The sequence below is a fragment of the Balaenoptera acutorostrata genome (genome assembly GCF_949987535.1).
Source record: "Balaenoptera acutorostrata chromosome 3 unlocalized genomic scaffold, mBalAcu1.1 SUPER_3_unloc_1, whole genome shotgun sequence".
NCBI classification, from domain to species: domain Eukaryota; kingdom Metazoa; phylum Chordata; class Mammalia; order Artiodactyla; family Balaenopteridae; genus Balaenoptera; species Balaenoptera acutorostrata.
The window spans coordinates 787,729-810,109 of record NW_026645489.1 but is presented as its reverse complement, the minus strand read 5'-3'; the positions used below and the strand labels follow the sequence as shown (position 1 = coordinate 810,109).

At 40.0% G+C, this 22,381-nt stretch overlaps 1 protein-coding gene across 2 annotated transcripts in view; it reads right to left on the bottom strand.

The window, feature by feature from the left end:
- Positions 1 to 448: 448 nt before the first annotated feature.
- GOLGA5 (golgin A5) overlaps positions 449 to 22,381 on the bottom strand; it is a 37,141-nt gene continuing 15,208 nt past the window's right edge. Inside the window, exons 8-14 of one of the 2 annotated variants that reach the window (XR_451195.2) lie at positions 21,698 to 21,826; positions 18,647 to 18,745; positions 13,827 to 14,052; positions 11,493 to 11,598; positions 9,435 to 9,498; positions 7,840 to 8,103; positions 449 to 693 (exon numbers count right to left, since the gene is read on the bottom strand). Coding sequence is in view for 1 of the 2 variants with exons in the window: in XM_007184260.2 (XP_007184322.1) it covers positions 8,023 to 8,103; positions 9,435 to 9,498; positions 11,493 to 11,598; positions 13,827 to 14,052; positions 18,647 to 18,745; positions 21,698 to 21,826 (705 nt within the window). In the remaining variant the exon portion in view is untranslated. Of the gene's footprint in view, positions 694 to 7,625; positions 8,104 to 9,434; positions 9,499 to 11,492; positions 11,599 to 13,826; positions 14,053 to 18,646; positions 18,746 to 21,697; positions 21,827 to 22,381 lie in introns of those variants that run through there. The other variant, XM_007184260.2, reaches the window with a different exon arrangement.

Here is a 22,381-nt window from a genome sequence, read left to right as displayed (position 1 = left end):
ACCCGATAAAAAACTAACACTCGGATACACTTTCAACTTAGAAAATGCTCGTTTTACCTGGGGAAATCCTTTGTGCTTCTTTCCAGCTTCTCCATTCTTAAAGATTAGGAAATCGAGGGTCAGAGACATTTTAGTGACTTGTCCAGCACCACAGCTGGCTTAAGCAAGCCAGAAAGTTGTAGCATCCAGCCTTAGGTTTATACTACTTTGTCACCCATCACTGTTCCTCATTAGTCCTGGTTTAGAAAGTTGTTTGTTCATTCCAGAATGCTGGCGTGATGGAAAGTGAAGAGGCAATTCAATTCAGCGTCAGTATTATGTTTAGGGAACTACTGTATGATTGGGCTTCATAACCAGGGAAGGCCACCGTATCAGAGTCTATTGCTGCTGTAACAAATTACCACAAACTAAGTGCCTAAAAACAACACAAATTTATTCTCTTACAGTCGTGGAGGTCAGAAGTCTGAAGTGGGTCTCACTGGGTTCAAATCAAAGTTTTGGCAGGGCTGTATTCCTCTGTGGAGGCTCTAGGGGAGAATCTGCTTCCTGGCCTTTTCCAGCTTCTAGAGGCTGCCTGCATTCCTTGGCTCATGGCCCCTCCTCCATCTTCAAAGCCAGCAATTCAATCATTCTGACTTCTGCTGTCATGACATCTCTGACTCTGCTGCTTTCTTCTTCCATCTTTTAAGGACCCTTATGATTACATCGGGCACAGCTGGTTAATTTAGGATAATCTCCTTTTGTTACAATCCTTAATCACATCTGCAATGTTCTGACATAACATATTTATATGTTTCAGGGATTAGGACATGGACACATTTGGGGGGGTGGACATTATTCTGCCTACTAGAGACACCTAGCCTGGTATTATTTTGGTGGGGAGGGGAAGGGAGGAATTCTGACTTAATAGAGAAAGAAGCATCTAAGCTGACAGCAGGAGGGGCCAGAACCAAGAAGGGAAGTGTCTTTAAGCAGAGGGGAGGTCTGGAGGTGGAGCAAAAGCAGGGGGCATTGGTGGGTCCATTAGTCATCTATCGCTGGGTCGTGATGCAGTAACAACCAAACTCCCAAATCTCAGGGGCTCACAAAACCCAAGTTTTACTTTTTGTTCAAGCTACATGTCCACTGTTGACATGCGCCATGTTTTGGCTCTGCTCTACGTCCTCTTCGTTCCAGGAGCAGCCCCTGTCTACAACATGTTGTGCTCATGGTGGAGGAACAAGTTAGGGGGCAAAACCATAAGATGATGCTTAAAACTTCTGCTTGGGAATGGCTCATGTCCCTTCCACTCACATTTCATCAGCCAAAGCAAGTCAGGTCATATGGCCAAGGCTGACATCAGCGGGACAGGAAGTAAAATCTTCCCATAAGAATAGGCAGTGAAGAGTTGGAACAGCAATAGACTAGGACAGTACAAGAGGCTGGAGGGTAGTAGATGTGGGGGTGGCTTGAAGCTCATGAGGCAGTGAGGGCAGATCATGCATGACTTTAAAAACCAGTTTCCTTAGAATGTAGGCTCCACAGAGATAAACCCACGCACCTGTGGTCAACTAATCTATGACAAAGGAGGCAAGGATATACAATGGAGAAAAGACAGTCTCTTCAATAAGTGGTGCCGGGAAAACTGGACAGCTACACATAAAAGAATGAAATTAGAACACTCCCTAACACCATACGCAAAAATAAACTCAAAATGGATTAAAGACTGAAATGTAAGACCGGACACTATAAAACTCTTAGAGGAGGGGCTTCCCTGGTGGCGCAGTGGTTAAGAATCCGCCTGCCAATGCAGGGGACATGGGTTCGAGCCCTGGCCCAGGAAGATCCCACATGCCGTGGAGCAACTAAGCCCGTGCACCACAACTACTGAGCCTGCGCTCTAGAGCTCGCGTGCCACAACTACTGAAACGCACGCACCTAGAGCCCATGCTCCGCAACAAGAGAAGCCGCTGCAGTGAGAAGCCCGCACACTGCAACAAAGAGTAGCCCCCGCTCACTGCAACCAGAGTTAGCCTGCACACAACAAAAACCCAACACAGCCAAAAATAAAAATAAAAAATAAATTTATAAAAGAAAAAAAAAAACTCTTAGAGGAAGACATAGGAAGAACACTCTTTGACATAAATCACAGCAAGATCTTTTTTGACCCACCTCCTAGAGTAATGGAAATAAAAACAAAAATAAACAAATAGGACCTAATGAAACTTAAAAGCTTTTGCACAGCAAAGGAAACTATAAACAAGACGAAAAGACAACCCTCGGAATGGGAGAAAATATTTGCAAACGAGTCAACGGACAAAGGATTAATCTCCAAAATATAAAAACAGCTCATGCAGCTCAATATTAAAAAAACAAACAACCCAATCAAAAAATGGGCAGAAGACCTAAATAGACATTTCTCCAAAGAAGACATCCAGATGGGCAAGAGGCACATGAAAAGCTGCTCAACATCACTAATTATTAGAGAAATGCAAATCAAAACTACAATGAGGTATCAGCTTACATGGGTCAGAATGCACATTATCAGAAAATCTACAAACAACAAATGCTGGAGAGGGTGTGGAGAACAGGGAACCCTCTTGCACTTTTGGTGGGAATGTATATTGATACAGCCACCATGGAAAACAGTATGGAGACTCCGTGAAAAACTAAAAATAGAATTACCATATAACCCAGCAATCCCACTACTGGGCATATACCCAGAGAAAGCCATAATTCAAAAAGACACATGCACCCCACTGTTCACTGCAGCACTATTTACAATAGCCAGGTCATGGAAGTAACCTAAATACCCATCGACAAACGAATGGATAAAGATTATGTGGTACATATATACAATGGAATATTAGTCAGCCATAAAAAGGAATGAAATTGGGTCATTTGTAGAGATGTGATGGACCTAGAGACTGTCATACAGAGTGAAGTAAGTCAGAAAGAGAAAAACAAATATTGTATATTGACGCATATATGTGGAATCTAGAAAAATGGTACAGATGAACCAGTTTGCAAGGCAGAAATGGAGACACAGATGTAGAGAACAAATGTATGGACACCAAGGGGGGAAAGCAGCGGGGAGGGTGGTAGTGGTGCTGGTGTGATGAATTGGGAAATTAGGATTGACATGTATACACTAATATGTATAAAATGGATAACTAATAAGAACCTGCTGTATAAAAAAATAAAATTAAAAAAAAAGAAAAAAAAAAGAATGTAGGCTCCACAAGGGCAGGATCTAGGTTGCTTTATCTTTCTAGCCCAGTATTTCTCAACCTTTTTTTTTTCATTATTACTCCCTACCCCAATAAAATCTTAATGTCACAGATATAGTGTTATGTACTGCATGTATATTTGGGCTTTATATATAAAAACAGTAAGATATTTTTCCCCATCTAAAAATCAATTTTCACCCCCTTGAAGGTGGTATCAGCCCACGTTGAGAATGCATGTTCTAGCCCCAGTTACATTTGTTTTAATTAATTCTTGAGTTCAGCTGACTTAAGCCACATTTGTGAGTTAAAGCAAATTGTTAGTAGTTGATAAGTTTACACGCATAAACCTTATCATATACTTTGTGTAAACTCAGTTTAACTAGCACCACAAGAAGCTAATCGGCTAAAGAGGAGAGGTCCAGTGGAGTAGAGAGGAAACTTAATTCGACATTAGAAAAGAACCTGATTGTACCTACATGTTGCTTTGCAGAACTTTCAAAAAGTGAATGTAAATATCTTATTGCTTTCAGAAGGCTTCTCCACTGTAAGGCAGCCTTGCCTGTCTTTTGAGAGAGTCATTAAGCAAGACGGAACTTTCCCTGATGATTAAAGGTCTTCACTATGAACATCTAGGACCAGCGAAATCCTCAGGTCACCTTTTGCTTTTACATTTTAAATTACTATGGCTTTTCCCTCTTTGGGAAAACCCTGCCAAGCTGCCCAATCTAAGTCCTCGCTACTAGCAATGTGCCTGGCCTGTTACAGTTCTTTGCTCTGGTTTTGGAAACCAGAGGTGCTGCGTGGACGGGACAGATGCTGAGTGAAGGTCCGAGGAGCTCTCGAGGAGTCATGCGTGAATTTAGTGTTTTGCCTGATTCAGTCAATGAAGTTCAATGAACAACAACTGAAGGCCGATTATGTGTCAGGCAGTGTTCTAGGCGTTAAGGATATAATAGTGGATAAAAAAGGTAGTATCTTTGTCCTCATGGGATCAGAAATGTCATTTTGAGTTTACGAGCTCTGATAGCACAAGAGCGGTGGTGCCGGACAGTGAGCTGTGCTTAGGCTGGTTGATCAAAGGATGAGAGACATTTGCCTTCAGATATGAAGGGCTCTGCTCTTGGATTTCATTTTTCTCTTTGTCCTTGACTTGAACAAAGATGAGGCATTAACTATGAATGCGGAGACCAAGAAGTTATGGGGGAAAGTACCAATTCATTGACCTGGTATTTATTCCTTGCAACTACATAGGAAAATCACCTCCTTGGGTTCAGCCTGTCCTCACCTCAGCAAATTTAGCACCTTTCAGGGGCTTTGCACTTTAACCCACTGCCACTCCACTTTGCATGGCCTGTCACCTTATTCAGGTTCTGCACCAGTGTCACCTCTGCAGGGAGAACTTCCCTCTCTCCTCCCCCATGACTCTCTACACCTTTGCCTCGTTTTTGTTTTTGTTTTTTTAAACATCTTTATTGAAGTATAATTGCTTTACAATGGTGTGTTAGTTTCTGCTTTATAACAAAGTGAATCAGTTATACATATACATATGTTCCCATATCTCTTCCCTCTTGCATCTCCCTCCCTCCCACCCTCCCTATCCCACCCCTCTAGGTGGTCACAAAGCACCGAGCTGATCTCCCTGTGCTATGCGGCTGCTTCCCACTAGCTATCTATTTTACATTTGGTAGTGTATATATGTCCATGACACTCTCTCACCCTGTCACATCTCACCCCTCTCCCTCCCCATATCCTCAAGTCCATTCTCTATTCACAGCATTTAACTCTTAGTGACACATTTTGCATATGTTTGTACTCTGCCTTCCCTACTCAAAGGTAAGCTCCAAGAGGGCAGGGACTTTTGTTCGCCACTCTATTCCCAGTTCCTAGAAGGGGCCAGCACAAGGGTATGTAATTTGAACTATCTTATAGTCCTGTGATGGCATAAAATTATTTTACCACCACTTTTTTTCTTCGAGACATCTTCTGTAAATGAGGTTTCTGTGTGTAACACACCTGACGGCTCAACTGTTCGTACAAAAAACAAGTTTCCTTTACTTGGAGGTGTTTGTGTTGGAATCTGTGTCTGAAGAGCAGACCACATGTTAGAACTGCAGAAGTTCAGAAACATTCAATCCACAGCCTTCTCACTCAGGAAAGAGTTCCTAAGAATACTAGCCTCAACATGTTCAGAATAACCACTAAGACATTTTTCTGTCATTTCTTTCTTCTGACCAATCACAGCCTGAAGAGCTTTAGGCTATTAGTCCCTTTGGCTTTGTCAGTTCTGTCCTTCTACTTCCACCTAGACCAAGATGCCCATACTGGCCTTTTCCAATACAGCTGACCTCCTCAAGTAGGGAGCTGGAGCCCAGTGAGGCATATTTGAGTAGGTTGGGTTTTTTTCCCCTCCAGGGTGAGTTGTATATAAGTCTTCCTAAATGAAGGCTAGAATGTCCAGCCCCAGACATTATTCCCTTATCGAAAAAACTAACCAGGGTAGACCTAGTTCCACGTTTTAACAACCCATGCTTTTCCTTTGAAGTCTCTGTTCTGCAGCAATAGAAATGGTAGGTTTTAGAAAGCACAAAGTCTAGAGAAAGGGAAATCTTAAGATAATAAAATAATCTTATTTTCCAACTGACAGCTATAAATACAAAGCAGTACATTGAGAAGAAAAAAATTCAGCTCTCACACAATCCTTTTAAGTAAGTCAAGAAGGTTTCGTGTTATCTGAGGATAAGTGAATGGGAGACTTTTAAAAATCCCCTAGTGTGTTAGTGGTCAAGAATACAGAAACTGAAAGTCAATTAAAGATTTAAGTAACTTCAGAAAAATAATCTCAGAAACACTTTGTCAAACTATTTCCAAAGCCAAGAATGTATAAAAACTGAACAAAAGATTTAGAGCCATCTGAACAAAAGATTTAGAGCCATCCCAACAAAAACCAGGAGGACATGCAGAGACGGGAGGTCTGGCAATACACGATGATGAAGCAGGTGCCATTTTCCATTTTAAGTATGTCACCTGGTTTTAATCATTTTCCAGAAATGGTTCCAAATTAGAAGCAAAAAAAAAACCTTTAAAAGATATTAACAAGTCTAAACTCTTCACTCTGTTTGAGATAAGACTTGACTTCACACTCAGACTCTAATAGGCTATCACACCTGAATAAGAACTATGACATATAGGGACTTCCCTGGTGGTGCAGTGGTTAAGAATCCGCCTGCCAGTGCAGGGGACACGGGCTCGAGCCCTGGTCCGGGAAGATCCCACATGCTGCGGAGCAACTAAGCCCGTGTGCCACAACTACTGAGCCTGTGCTCTAGAGCCCGCAGGCCACAACTACTGAAGCCCGCACGCCTAAAGCCCGTGCACTGCAACAACGAGTAGCCCCCGCTTGCCGTAACTAGAGAAAGCCTGCGTGCAGCAACAGACCCAACGCAGCCAAAAATAATTAATTAATTAAAAAAAAAAAAAACTATGACATGTAGATTTAATAACATGTCTCTACCCTACCCTCCAAAATCTCATATCCACTTTTAGATGGTATAGAACTCTCCACCCTTTTCATTCATGTTAAATTGGAAAAAAGCCCAAACACACCTAAGATGACCTTTAAAACTTCATTCTCTGATGGAAAATAAGAAACATATACATCTAGGATACCAAAACTTTTTAAGAATTTATAGGACAATTAAAGTCATAGTATAAATATCATTAAGAATAGAAACTGGTCAGGTTTACTGTTAGGCACCAGCAGGCTACTGCAAAGGCATTCCTGACAGGAAGGACTATACCCTTGGCCCAGCCCACGATCTACATATGCTAATTATATATGAAGAGAGACTGCCAGTGCCCAGCACAGACAAAATGAGAATTCAGACGTGTAGAAGACAAGGAAAGCCAAAACAGACATTATACTGGACTTAAGGCAAAGAAAATGTCCCTTTTCAAAGAATAACTCTGTATCGTCTCTGCCTTGGAGTATTTTAAAAACACAAAGGGTGTTAAACCAAATTTGATTCCTAAATGCTACCAGAGGGGCTATGGGTGTCCTGAGCCCACCCAAGGTATAGGCTAGAGAAAAGGAAAAGAGGTGAAGGAAGACAATGGATGAACGAATAAGAATCAAAGGAAGACAGCACGTGGGGTGGGGAGGGGGAGGAAAAGAAGCGCACACACCACTAATGCAATTACAAGTGGCATCAGCTCTGATTTCTGGCTCTGCTCGTGAATGCCCATCTGGAAAGGTCTTGTTTAAATGGGAGTGAAAAATTATTATTTTTAAAAGAAAAATGCACAGTAAATTTTACTTACGTATTTACAGAAAGATTTATACCAATCAAGCGTTTAACAATGTAAAAAATAAATCTACATTTGCAAAGTTAAATATATGAAAATACAAAGCAGACTGAATTATCAAAAAGAAAACATTTTATTTATATCACTAAATACAATTAGTTTCCCTGATTATAACCCATAATGAGTGTCACCTAAAATACAGGATGGTCTGTACAGAGGCAGACACCCCCAGCATCTCCGTGTGTATGCATATATACACTGAGCCCCTGACCTCAGAAAAAGCAAGAGCTGAGCTCGTTAGATTATTTTTGTTTTTAGAAACTCTTACCATTTGAAGGAAATCAGAGGAAGATTTCGGTAGCAGAGTACTTGTATAATAACTTAAAAAGTTAAAAGCTTGTAGTGATAAAATAATCTTGTGTACCCTTCTCAGGAATTTCAGCCAAGTGACCCTTCTGCAGACCCCAAAACTGGAGAGAGACGACCAATCACCAAAACAACCAGGCTCAGTTCATTTGCCATGTGGTTGGTCATGGTGCATTTCTGGTGTGTAAGTCAACAGAACAATCATGACCCAGAGGTGAAGCAAAGCCTGAAGAAAGAAAAAACAATTTATGGATTAGCCAATAAATCAATCCTCCCTAAAGGCCCACTGTGCAGTGCACTGAGGGCAGGAGCTACGTCTCGTTTGTCTCTGTATTCCTGTGGCTAGTGTGTCTGCAACTGTGCAGGCGCACAGTACATTGTTTACTGGATAAACAAGGAAGAAACAACTGTATAGTCAAATGAGCTAAAAAGTGCAATGGAAGGTAATAAAGAGCTACAATACCTACAGCATTCTCAGTTGAGAGGAGCAAAGTCTTGAACACATTCAAAACATGCACACGTACACATAACTAACCCATCAGGGGATTACAATGCAGAGTAGATGGCCTGATTAAAACTGCTAGGTATACATGAAGTTGGCTGGAAAGGCTTGTTAGAACAGAGTTGTGGTTGGTGTTTTGAAAGAGGGTTTAGCCATGATTTGGTGAAGAGGAGATGGGAAGACATTCTTGACAGGAATAATGTATCAGGTTTCAGAGATCGATTTAGGGTCCAGAGCAAGGACCTGCAGTGATACGTTTCCACTGACTCCCGCGTGGTGGTGCTGACACAATGAGGTTCCATCACGAAGTGCCTCGCACACAAGACGCGCAACATCGCATCTCATGCTGACAGAGGGTGCCTGTGCTCCGCACAGTCTCCCCACCCAGATGTGGGCATGTTCTGAATCCTTTCTGATGCCATTCAGTATTTTTTCTTTCGCTCTCCCCATCCCCCTCATCTTAAAACCTTTTTGTTTAAAGGAGTAACTCTTCCCTCTAGTGGCTCACAAGGAAATTTCTAAGTATGCTTTTTTTTTCTTCTCAAGAAAACTGCCCGTCTTAATTCAGTTCAACTACTTTTAGACATCCCCACTCAGAACAGTCAGTGGGCTTTTTAGGCTCACAGAAGATAAGACACGGCATCCCAAACTATGGTAACCATTTTATTACAGTTAAGAAATCTAAAAAAGAAAATACATCAACTTTGAGATCCCTTTAGGAAATAAAGCAAAACACACGGAAATAATTAAACTTTACTTCAAGATAAAAATGAAATCAATTGTTTTGTATTGTATCACTGGAGGCGCTTAGAAATAAAGGTAATCATTAAACTGCACTACAGTTAGTCGGAAAAGCCTTCAAGCAATTTATTTTTTGGACATAATGAATGATCAACATTACTTGCATACTTTAAGAAAAAAAATCTTAATTACCAAAAATGAGTTCTATTCTCTTTCAAAATTGATTGCTAAAAGTTTAGTCAAAAAGATCAGCAGCTGAAAAAAACTAGTTAAAAATCAAATGCAGCACTGTTTTTGCAAACAAGTTTACTTACCATATATATAATTACAAAAACTCGTGCTATGGGGTATCTTCGGAGAAAAATTCCCAGACGGATACTGTGCAAGTGGTAGGGGTGGAGAGAGAGGAGAGAGTTACACTCAAAACATGTTCCTGTGGTAATATCTCATCATGTTTTTTAAGACTTCACTCATTTAAACTATTTATGTGGCTACCACAAAAGACAGATTATTTCTGTTTTATAGTAGATTGTTAAATGATTACTTGAAATAACCATATAAAATATCATAGCAGTGAACAAATACTTTTATCATTATTTGGGGATTGACTGTTAAGCTTTTAGCACAAGCTATTCCTCTTAATTCTTCAGCTACAACTGTAGAAGGCAAACTTGGTCCCTCTAGCAATCATTTTTCTTTTAGGAACCAAAGGCAAGTGTGAACACATGAATAGGAAAAAAGAGTCTAGTTGGAATGAACCTGTAAATAGCTAATCTGGGAGCTTTAGCATGGACACATACTTCTAAAAGGCTCCCAACTACAGAAACTCAAGTAAACACTTTAAGTGAGAGTGGGGAGCATTACGATGTCCAGACCTATTACTGTGCCTTTCTGCAACATTTTTTCCCTAAGACGGATACATGTACAGATACACCTTTCTTCTATGCCCTTCTGCTTCTTTCCTTACCCCTAGCACAATGCCTTGCCTTGCATATATGCTCTCTAAAAATTAATATGTATGTTGAATAAATTAATAGTTGAAATAGATGTGCTCAATAATGTGGAGATAGTGACTATGGCATCCAAGGCTCATGGCTTCAGGAATCCAAATTAGTAAATCATCCTCATTTTTAATACCATAGCTCTATTCTGACACAGAAAGGTAAGAAAAGATTGCTCTGTTAGGCAACAATTCATTTAAACTATGTTTAATTATAAAAACTAAAAGGCAAGAGAGTTTAGTAGGTTATTTAGATATGAACTTTATCAAGGCTATATACATATACTGGTAAAACATTTTCTTTATAAGGTGGATGACTACAGGTATAAAAAGTTTTATTTATAAATATATATAACATATATATAAAATATATATGAAAATAAGTACTATTCATTTATATATAGTGGCATCTTTTATTCTAATCAAATGATGAAGTAAGCAGATAAAACATTCAAATGGATGCATTTACATGATAGAGGCTTTCTCAATGAAATTTAATGAGTTTTCAAACAGAGTTTATTATAGAAAGAAGAGAAATGATCAGAGTTAAACACCTTCAACAAAATACAGGCACTGGCAGACCTCTTAAAGCAATTTCATGACACTGAAATATCAGCTCGGGGGACTTCCCTGGCGGTCCAGTGGTTAAGACTCCGTGCTCCCAACACAGGGGGCCCGGGTTTAATCCCTGGTCAGGGAACTAGATCCTGCATGCCACAACTAAAAAAGATCCCACGTGCCGCAACTAAACATCCCATATGCTGCAATGAAGATCCCACGTGCCACAACTAAGACCTGGTGCAGCCAAATAAATAAATACGTTTTTTTTTTGTTTGTTTGTTTTTTTAAATTTATTTATTTTTGGCTGTGTTGGGTCTTCGTTTCTGTGCGAGGGCTTTCTCTAGTTGCGGCGAGCGGGGGCCACTCTTCATCACGGTGCGCGGGCCTCTCACTGTCGCGGCCTCTCTTGTTGCAGAGCACAGGCTCCAGACACGCAGGCTCAGTAGTTGTGGCTCACGGGCCCAGTTGCTCCGCGGCATGTGGGATCTTCCCAGACCAGGGCTCGAACCCGTGTCCCTTGCATTGGCAGGCAGATTCTCAACCACTGCGTCACCAGGGAAGCCCAATAAATAAGTATTTTTAAAAAAAAACAGCTTGGGAATTCCCTGGTGGCCCAGTGGTTAGGACTCCGCGCTTCTACTGCAGGGGGCCCGGTTCAATCCCTAGTGAGGAAACTAATCCCGCAAGTCACATGGCGCAGTCAATCAATCAATCAATATCAGCTCTGCTGGACAGGACTTAATATGACTGAAATCACTGGAGAATGTTACAAAAATATGGTCCATCACTCATTGGTGCTGGCACTGCTTACCTAAACTGGTCAATTGAACTAGCAGCTTTGCGGACTTTTCCATACATTCCTGCCAGATTAGTTTCTGTGTCATTAAAAAGAACAGGAACATTTCGCAGACGTGTGCCTGTTTAAACAAGAAAATAAGTAATTAACGTACAAACACCAAAGTCAACTTTCTAACAAAATTATAGTTGAATATACCTTATGTTACATATGGAAGAAATTCTCAAGGTCAACTTTTAAGCAATAACCAAAGGTGAAAACATTAAAAAAAGACAGTTTAAATATGTAAACTTCCATACCCGCAAAAATCAAAATTTAAAAATTACGAAAATTATTTTCCCATGAAATTAGCAAAAATCAGAGTTTACCAAGTATTGGTGAGAGGCAGCATTAATGGGCACTTTCTTCCTGGGCCAGCAGGAGTGAGGCCGCACACCCTTTCTACAAAGGTGGTAACTCCCGAATTCGCATCTCCAGCCCAGTCCGCCTCCAACTCCAGGCTCGGCTGATCACCCTTTCATTTCCATCTGGATGTCTCGTAGACATCTCAACCTGGCACGCCGCACACTGTTATCCTGATTGCCTGCCCTTGCTTCCCACCTTCTCTTCCTGCAGTTTTCCCCATCTCAATACACAACTCCACTTTTCCAAAACCTTTAACTCCTTTCTCTCAAACTCCACATCTGATCTGCCCGCAAATTCCATCTGCTTTCCTTTAAAATAAATCCTGAACCCACCCCCTCCATCCCCACTCTGGTCTGAGTCACCAGCATATCTTACATGGGTTAATACCATGCCCCTCCCTGGTCTCCCTGCCTCAGTGCTTAGCTCTCTGCAGTCTACTCTTGACACAGCAGCCAGAGACATCTTGTTAAAATATACAGGTCAGCTCAGTCACCCCTCTCAAGACCCTTCTATGGCTTCCGACTTCATTCAGAGTAAAAGTCCTTATACAGACCTAAACAGCCTCCTCCAAGTTCTGGCCCCTCATTCAGTCTACTCCAGCTGCACTGGTCTCCTGCAATATGCCAGCTATACTCCTGCCTCAGGGCCTTTGCACTTCTCTCTGCTTGGAACACTTTTTCTGTAGATCTCTTCATAGTCTACTACCTGACTTCCTTTGGGACGTTAATAAAATGCCACCTTTTCAACGAGCTCTTCCTTGACTACCCTGTTTAAATTACTGTCCCCTCCCCACATGTGGCACCCTGCACGTCTTTCTCTGCTCCATTTCCCTCTGTAGCACATATCTCCAGCTCATACCGCTTGTTTACTGCCTGTCTCCTCCTCTGTATTCCCCCACGACACCAGAATGTGAGATCTGTGGGGCAGAGAGTCTGGCCTCTTTTGTTGACCACTGTATCTCTGCAACAGCACCTGATACTGAGTGGGCACTTAATAATTATTTGCTGATTTCGGGAACAAGAATCAAAAGCCTTTAAATGTGTGTACTTATTGACCCAACAATTCCATTTCTGATCATTTATCAATCTCCAACAACAAGGAACTGATTAAACAAATTACAGTATTTTCATGTGATAAATTTCTATAAAGCAATATACACATTATTGTATGAAATATATTATTAAAATATATTTATATGAAAAAAATTTAAAATCAATAAAACAAGTACTGCAAACATATGTAGGAAAAAAGTCTGGACAAAGATGTTCCAAAATGTTATCTGAGGGCAATAGATTATCAGCTGATTTTAATTTCCTTTTTTTGGCATTTCTTTTTATAGTGAGCCTGTCTTATTAAAAAATATATATAAAATAACATGTTATTTGAAAAAAAGTTCTAAAAATTTAAAGCCAAAGAACTAAGATTTGTTGAATGACTACTTTGTAGTCAAAGTAGTTATGAAGTTCTAAGACTAAAAACCTGATCTGTTGAAACTTATGCTAAAATCTTCAACATTCTTCTTGATCATGTATTTTGAGAATCTATACATTTCTCCATTAAAATTATAGAGCATGAATATACTCATGTGACTATGTATTAACTTTAATATTCATAATTATGGTTATTAAAGCAAGTCTTACTTTAAGATTCCTGAAAGCCCCTCTCAACTGAATTATTTGTCCTCACCACCCTGTTAAGTGTCCTGGGCTGCCTTCTCCAGGTTTGAAATCAGTGAGAGATAGTAATCAGCCCATTGTCCAGTTCATTAATGATCATATCAAACAGTGCATAGCCCAGGCCTTGAGAAAAGTGGGTGCTTTGTTAGATAAAGCTTCTGTTTAAACAAAAATGGTCTTTCTGTAACTTTTCAAATCATGTTTGAATTAGCAACATTGAAAATTAAGGCAATGAAATATTCTTTTGAGATTCCTTTTTTTTTTTTACCTTCGCCACTGTCAACTCCAGACATGTTAATAGAAGACCCATTACTACTGCTTCCAGCTGCGGAGTTCATTTGCTGCTCAAGGCGCTCCAGCTGGAAGACCAGAGAGTTCTTCTCTGTGCTGAGACTCTCCAGCATGGTCTGCTTCTGGATGAGAGTCTCTGTCAGCTGATGGAGTCGATTTTCTAACTCAGACTGACTGCTATTGCTTAAAGTTTTATTCGTAAGCTGAAAGGCAAAGTATTCATAAGATTACTACATAAAACGAAAGGCATACAACACAGAAACCATGTTACTACATTCCCACAGGTAAACCGTGGCATTAAGTGATTTCTCAAAACTCTACGATTCTTTCACCATCTACAGAAGCGATTTTCAAACTCTATTAGTCCATGAAATCAATTTTGGTGGGTCACAGTTGCCATTTAAAAAAACAGAACAGAATAGTACATAGAGGGCACAGCATATAGTGTGAGAGCATTCTTCTGTGAAACTTCTGTTTTGGTTTTATACGTGTAAGTGTGTGTGAGTATAGAGACGTGATTTAAATTTTGTTTCTTGCTATGTCATCACAGTCAAAAACATTTGAAAGCACTGGTACATGGGACACAGTTCAAGTTTCTCAACCTGGATTCAAAACCCTCCATAAGTCAACAGTTGTGGTGCAGTGCAAAAACCACAATCTCTGCGCTGCAATTTCCTAGCTACCTGACCTTGGACAAGTTGCTACACTTCCCCGAATCTGTTTGCTCATCTGTGAGGATAACAGTGCCTTCTGCACATGGTACTTTGGGATATGAAAGGAGAATTTTCCTAGTAGGGTCTGGCTGACAGTTGCTCCTTAATAACTTCATTCCATCTTCTATTTGCTCTCATCTGTATCATCTTCCTCTGCTCCCATTTGGCCTCTGCTCTGCTGTTCAAATTTTCCCTTTTGGGCAAACCCAGTCTCCTTCTCTTCTCCAGGCTCTGCCTCCCTTCAAAGCCTCTTCCTTGAAGCCCTTTCCAACTACTCCAGCCCGAGCTGATCTCAGCCTTCTTTTAGACTCCCGCTGACTATCTTGGCATTTATCTTCACTATGGTAACAATTTTGCCTCCTCAGTGAAACTGCCAGTCAGCTCTGTGAGGGCAAGAATCACTGTCTGCATCAACACAGTCTGGAAAAGAGGCTGAGAGACTGATCTAAGTTGAAAACCCCAGCTCTGCCACTTCTTAGCTACAACCTAGGGCAAACTACAAACTACACTGAGGTATAGCTGACTTTTAGTTTCAGGTGTACAACTTAATGATTTGAAATTTGTAGACACTGTGAAATGATCAACACAATAAGTCTAGTTACCATCCATCAAGCTTCCTTCCTTCTAAACCGCTTACAGCACTCCCACAAATTAATTGCAGGGCTAGGTCTACAACAAGTAACTACGAAATGGAATTATACTGAGTATAAACTAAGATTTATTTACTATTAAAAAGGAATGCTCAATTTTAAGATTGCACTGTGATCCCCAATTTACTTACTCCACACTTCAATATTTTTTAGTTGAGGTAAAATTTACATTCAGTGAAATACCCAGATCTTAAGTATAAAATTAGTTTCGACAAACGTTATTAACTGTGCAACCAACACCCAGATCAAAACAGAGAATATTTCCATCACTCCCAGACAACACTGCTCTGCTTTCTATAACCAGAATTTAGTTTGCCGTTTCTTGAATATCCTATAAATGGAATCATACAGTATGATCAGTTTTGTATGTGGCTTTTAAAAAGATTTATCCGGGGCTTCTCTGGTGGCGCAGTGGTTAAGAATCCGCCTGCCAATGCAGGAGACATGGGTTCGAGCCCAGGAAGATCCCACATGCCGCAGAGCAACTAAGCCTGAGCACCACAACTACTGAGCCTGCGCTCTAGAGCCTGCGAGTCACAACTACTGAGCCAACGCACCAGAACTACTGAAGCCCGCGCGCCTAGACCCCATGCTCCACAACAAGAGAAGCCACCGCAAAGAGAAGCCTGCACACCGCAATGAAGAGTAGCCCCCACTCGCCGCAGCTAGAGAAAAGCCCACATGCAGCAACAAAGACCCAATGCAGCCAAAAATAAATTTATTTTTTAAAAAACTAAAAAAATAAAAAATAAAAAGATTTATCCATGTTGTTGTATCAGTAGTTTGTTTCTTTTTATCGCTGAGTAGTATGCAATGTGTTTATCCATGTACTTTTTTAAAAAAAATTAATTAATCAATTTTTGGCTGCATTGGGTCTTTGTTGCTGCACGGGCTTTCTCTAGTTGTGGCGAGCAGGGGCTACTCTTTATTGTGTGTGGGCTTCTCATTGCGGTGGCTTCTCTTATTGCGGAGCACGGGCTCTAGGCACGCGGGCTTCGGTAGTTGTGGCATGCAGGCTCAGTAGTTGTGGCACACGGGCTTAGCTGCTCTGCGGCATGTGGGATCCTCCCGGACCAGGGCTCGAACCCGTGTCCCCTGCACTGGCAGGTGGATTCTTAACCACTGCGCCACCAGGGAAGCCCCCACGTCCCTGTTGACAGACATTTCAGTTGTTTCCAGTTTGGGCTATTTATGAACAAAGCCACTACAAATATTCCTGTACAAGTCTTTTTGTGGACATATGGCTTCACTTATACTGAGTAAATATCTGAGGTTATAGGTTAGATGTATGTTGTTAATCTTACCAGAAACAGCCAGTTTTCCAAAGTGGCTGTACTATTGTACCCTTCCACCAGCAGAGTATGACAGTTCCAAATGCACCACATCTTCAACACGTGGTATTGCCAATCTTTGCACTTTCTGCCAGTCTAGTGGGTGTGGAGTGCTGTATCTCCCTGAGGTTTTTAATTTGCATTTCCCTGATGACTAATGATTTTGAGCACCTATTCATGTGCTTATTTGGCTATTCATAATCTTCTTTTGTGAACTGTCTACCCAAGTCTTTTGTTCATTAAAAAAAAAAATTAGTTGTGCATCTCTTTATTTTTAGTAAGAGTTCTTATCCTGGTTACAAATCCTCTGTCAGCTGTATGTATTGTAAATAGCTCCTCCCAGTCTGTTGCTGACCTCTTTTCATTTTTGTAATGGAGTCTTTTGACGAGCAAAAATTTTTAATTTTGATGAAGTCCAATTTTATCACTTTTTCCGTCTATGGTTAGTGCTTTTTGTGTCCTAAGAAATCTGTCTTCTCCCAAATTGCAAAAGATTTCCCTATACTTTCTTGTGGGAGCTTTGTAGCTTACGCCTAGCTTCATTCCAAATCAATTTTTGTTAATCTTACAAGTCTAACTAGGGGATAAAGATCAAGGTTCATTTTTTCCCACAAATTTTTATCTAGTCCCATAAAATAGTTTTTAAAGAATGAAAAAATAGTCAAACTGCAATGTAATTTTTTTTTTTTTTAATTTATTTGGCTGTGTTGTGTCTTTGTGGCACATGGGATCTTTCGTTGTGGCAAGCGGGCTCTTCGTCGCGGTGCACAGGCTTCTCTCTAGTTTGTGGTATGCAGACTCTAGAGCATGCAGGCTCACCAGTTGCAGCACACGGGACCAGTTGCCCCGCAGCATGTGGAATCCTAGTTCCCCAGCCAGGGATCGAACCCACATCCCCTGCACTGGAAGGCAGACTCCTAACAACTGGACCACCAGGGAACTCCTATGCAATGTAATTTTTTAACCAAGATATTTTTCTCCAAGGAGGCCCAAAGGTAATAAGATAAGCAGAAACAGCATTTTTTATTGTTCATTCAGTATATATCTTAACTCACTGATTGAGTGGGGTTTTGTTTTGTTTGCAGTGTATTAAGGGGTTGATATCTTTTTAAATTGTACAACTTCCTTCTTACTTAGATGAAAAATCTTTAAGAGATAACCTCCTATGGTTAATTCTTGATTAACAAAAATACCACAATATCTTAGACATAGTACGTACTCAATAAATATTTTTAAAATATTGGAATGTTTACCTAAGCATTAAACTGATGGTGGTTTATGCTCCTTTCTTTTCTTTAATTTTCTGTTAGCAAGTCATCTTACCATTTGTAATCATTTCACAAATGTAGGAAAGGGAAGGAGAAGGGAACAGTCAAAATCAGTTAGCTGTCCCCAACTCTTATAAAAATTTAAAGTTTTTAAACATTTTAAATTATGGACTACTTAGAAGTCTAAGAATTAAAAAGATTAAATTATTTGACTTTTCATGTTCAAACAAAGTCATCACCTAACTGAAAAATGAACTAGTCAATCTTTATGCAAATTATTTAAATGATCAATAAGTTCATTATTTATTAAGTGAATCATGTGACTATAAGAGAGGAAAGGACAGTGTATAATGACAAGGTAAGTGAATGCACAATTTTGTCAGTTAATGATAAAGACTGGCAAATCTGAGTGGTAGGCACATGTTATTTTCTATGTTTCACATTTTCAGTTATAAAAAGGTCTTAGTGACTCTAATGAAAGATCTATTAATAAGAAAATGTATTGTTGGGTTTTTCTTAGGAAAACACAATTATAAAACTGGCAATCAGCAAAACTACCACTGAAGTTAGATGGTATGAAATTCTGGAGTAACTCACATCTCCTTGGGTGACTGGTTACAAGATACCGGTATAAGAAGCAAGCCCTAGAATACAGCAAATGCAGACTCAAATGGCATTTGATGAAAATTCTATATCACATTGAAAATAACTTACCTCACTACTCCAACAATAGGATTCAGGTGAAAATACAGGAAAAGAAAGTCTTACTGTATCTCTAAAAAAAATGTAGTTTTACAATGGTATCTTTGCCCAAGTTGTGAATGCTGCTTCATACCTGATTCCTGAGTTTTTGAATTTCATCTTCTCGATCTTTAATTCTGCTTTGCAATGTGTTCTTTGTTCGATACAGATCTTCTTCCATGTAGTGGAATTCCTATAAAGTGAGGCACAAATAAACAAAAGCTAAGTTAGTGCTCCCTATGTCATCTCCAGTACCTGAAACAATGCCTGACACAAGGTAGGCACTTGATCAATATGTGCTGCGTATATACCGAATGAGTAAATGAACAGACTTCAAGGGATCTGATGAAAAGTTAATACTTCAGCATGATGTATCAATTTGTATATGATGACTATCTAAGCACAAGTCTTTTTTTTTTTTAAATAAATTTATTTATTTATCTATTTATTTTTTGGCTGCATTGGGTCTTCATTGCTGCATGCGGGCTTTACTCTAGTGGCGGCGAGCGGGGGCTACTCTTCGTTGCGGTGTGTGGGCTTCTCATTGCAGTGGCTTTTCTTGTTGCAGAGCACGGATTCTAGGTGCGTGGGCTTCAGTAGTTGTGGCTCACGGGCTCTAGAGCTCAGGCTCAGTAGTTGTGGCACACGGGCTTAGCTGCTCTGCGGCATGTGGGATCTTCCCGGACCAGGGCTTGAACCTGAGTCCCCTGCACTGGCAGGTGGATTCTTAACCATTGTGCCACCAGGGAAGTCCCAAAGCACAAGTCTTTATTGGTCATATGTTTTCATTTTTCTTGGGTAGAAAAATGTAGGAACAGAACTGCTGGATCATATGATAAGTGTATGCCTAGCATAAAGGAAGAAAACCTGCCAAACTGTTTTCTGAATGGTTTTCAAAATACCTGTACCATTTTGCATTCCTACAGGAATATGAGAGAGTTCCAGTTCTTCCACATCCTTTCCAACATTTGGTACTGTCAGTCTCTGTAAGTGTGGCTATTATAGTGGGCATGTAGTGATATCTCACTGTGGTTTCAATTTGCATTTCCCTGATGATTTTGGGCAGCTTTTCACGGGCTTATTTTTATCAGGCAATATCTTGCACCTGTTTTGCTCCATCACTGATAAAACACAGAGAGAGGAAAAAAAGAAATACCTCCAAATTCACTAACAACTGCACCAAACTAGTTTGTACGATGGACAGGATCAGTAAGAGTCAGCTCAGAATTAAAGAGTAAAGCAATGCCAGGGAAGAAAGAGTAAATCATTAACTAAGTACCTTCAAAAGCATTATGCTTAACGGTGCAAAGTAAGGGGAGCTGTATGAAGAAGTAACGTGATAGGGAATCAAACTGCTAGAGACTACTTTAGACATTTAGTTCAACCTGCTCACTTCACAGACTAAAAAAACTGAGATAAGTGAGAAAAGAGAAAATGGGAAGGTAATTAGGTTAGGGAGGGGAATCATAATTTACAAGAAGGTTTGCCCAGTTTCTTTTTTTTTAAACTAAATATTTCAGCTTACTTTTTTTTTTTTTTAAACTTTGGGTTTATTTAATTTATTTATTTATGGCTGTGTTGGGTCTTCGTTTCTGTGCGAGGGCTTTCTCTAGTTGTGGCAAGCGGGGGCCACTCTTCATCGTGGTGCGCGGGCCTCTTATTATCGCGGCCTCTCCTGTTGCGGAGCACAGGCTCCAGATGAGCAGGCTCAGTAATTGTGGCTCACGGGCCTAGTTGCTCCACGGCATGTGGGATCCTCCCAGACCAGGGCTCGAACCCGTGTTCCCTGCACTGGCAGGCAGATTCTCAACCACTGCGCCACCAGGGAAGCCCCTGCCCAGTTTCTTTTAAGCTCTAGGCTAGCATAAAATGTAAGGCTTAAATTTACTTATATTACTTAAAGGACTATTTAATCCCAAGATTAAGTACTTCCCATCCAGAACATCTGATTACTAAATAAATAGCCTAGAGCTACATTCAGCTCCACTTTCCTCTACTTCACTCCCTCATTTTAGAAAAGGGCACTGCAAGTGGATGTGTAAAACCATCAGCCATAATAAAAAGAAAGTTCTCTCACTAAACATCAAGAACATCAAATTCTTGTCTTTTAATATATACTAGCTCCTTAAATTAAAATGCAATTTCTGAAAGGAGAGCTAATCTTACAACCAAATTATCTAAGATAGTCTATGATGTACCCTACAGGTTGTTACTCGGTGAATTTTTCTCTTACTACTCAGGAGATCACTGTTATAATAAAAACAAACACTTCCGTGAAAATAGAACCGGTTTCAGAAATGATAAATCCTAATGAAAAAAATCTTTAAAGAATAGAAATATGCAAAGCTGGAAACGTTATAAGTGATGCACTGAGAAATATACAAAGCTTTCTTTCCCTTTTGTAAAATGAAGAGAATAGTGATTTTATCGTGAAGATGAAATAAGATAATGTATGCTAAGTACCTATAACAACGTTGTTACTCAGTAAATTATAGATGTTACGAATATTAAATATAGATTCCTATTGTGAAAATGTGACTGTAAACATGTTTAACTGTGTTAGTACTGAAACTATCATATAAGTACATTAAAGTAAAATAATTTGGCTTGGAGAGCAGGCAACTGCTAATTGAATAATGAAATATAATTTTAAACATGATTTGTAAGTAAAGTCTGTTATAAGCATTTTTTCTCAAAACAGAAAAAGCAGTCTATTATGGCACTAATGTTGTATTTATATTTCTATTAAATAAAAGTTACTACTGTTTCTAGAAGGTAAAAATCTGATAAAATACAAAAATCAACTGATGTTTTCAAGTGTTCTAACATACATACTCTGACAAGGAGATACAATAAAATACAGACAGAGCAGCAGAAAGAATTCTGGGCTCTGGGACAGGAATCCTGGATTCTATTCTATTCTCTAATTAGCTGTGTGATATTAAGCAAGTCTCAAAATCATTTTGTGTTGCTATTTTTCACCTGTTAAAACAAACAAACAACGAGGAGGGTGGGTTAGTAATAAGGCAGGAGGGACCTCTGAGCTCATCCTCTAAGAATTTCAGTACGCTGCTTTACTAGAAGTCTCCTCATATGACCGCTAGTGGACAGTCTTCCTAGGTAATCATCAATCTAAAATCCTTACCTGCTTCTGTCGGTCCAATTCGGCCTCTAGTTCCTGTTTAGCTGCTTTTTGTCCAGCTATTTGGTCTTGCAGATCCTGTAATTGTTCTCTTGCTGATTCCGCTTCACTAACCTGCTGAGCCTCCACATCCTAAAAAGATGAACCGCACATGTGAAAGCAGTGATGAACTGTTCAGTTCAATATTCACTGAGTGATCATCATGTGCTGTGAACAGGGCTCAGCAGGCACTGGAGGGATAAAGATGAATGAGACACGGACGCAGACTAAAAGGAGCACAAAAACTGGTACTTCATGACGTAACACGGCAAATGGTGAGAGAAATGAACAGGATGCCGCAGCAGAAACCATTTGGTTTAATGCGCATGAGCAGACAGCGGGTCACTGGGAGACGCATCTCTCTATTCAAAAGCAACAATTTCAACAATAGAAATGTAACATCAAAAAGGACTTCACTGCCTTAGTCCCCTGAAATTGCAGGTTATAATTAGTTTTTGTACATGTGTGGGTATCAACATACAGTAACATACAGTAAAAATAACTTTTCTCTCATATCACCTGAGGTTAGTAGATTTCTTTTTTAGCTCTATTACTATTATCTGTTTTCACATCTTCCCATATTTCTCACTCTAACTTCTTCACTTGGTGTCACTATTCTCACTTCTTCAAACTCAAAAACCAGCTTCT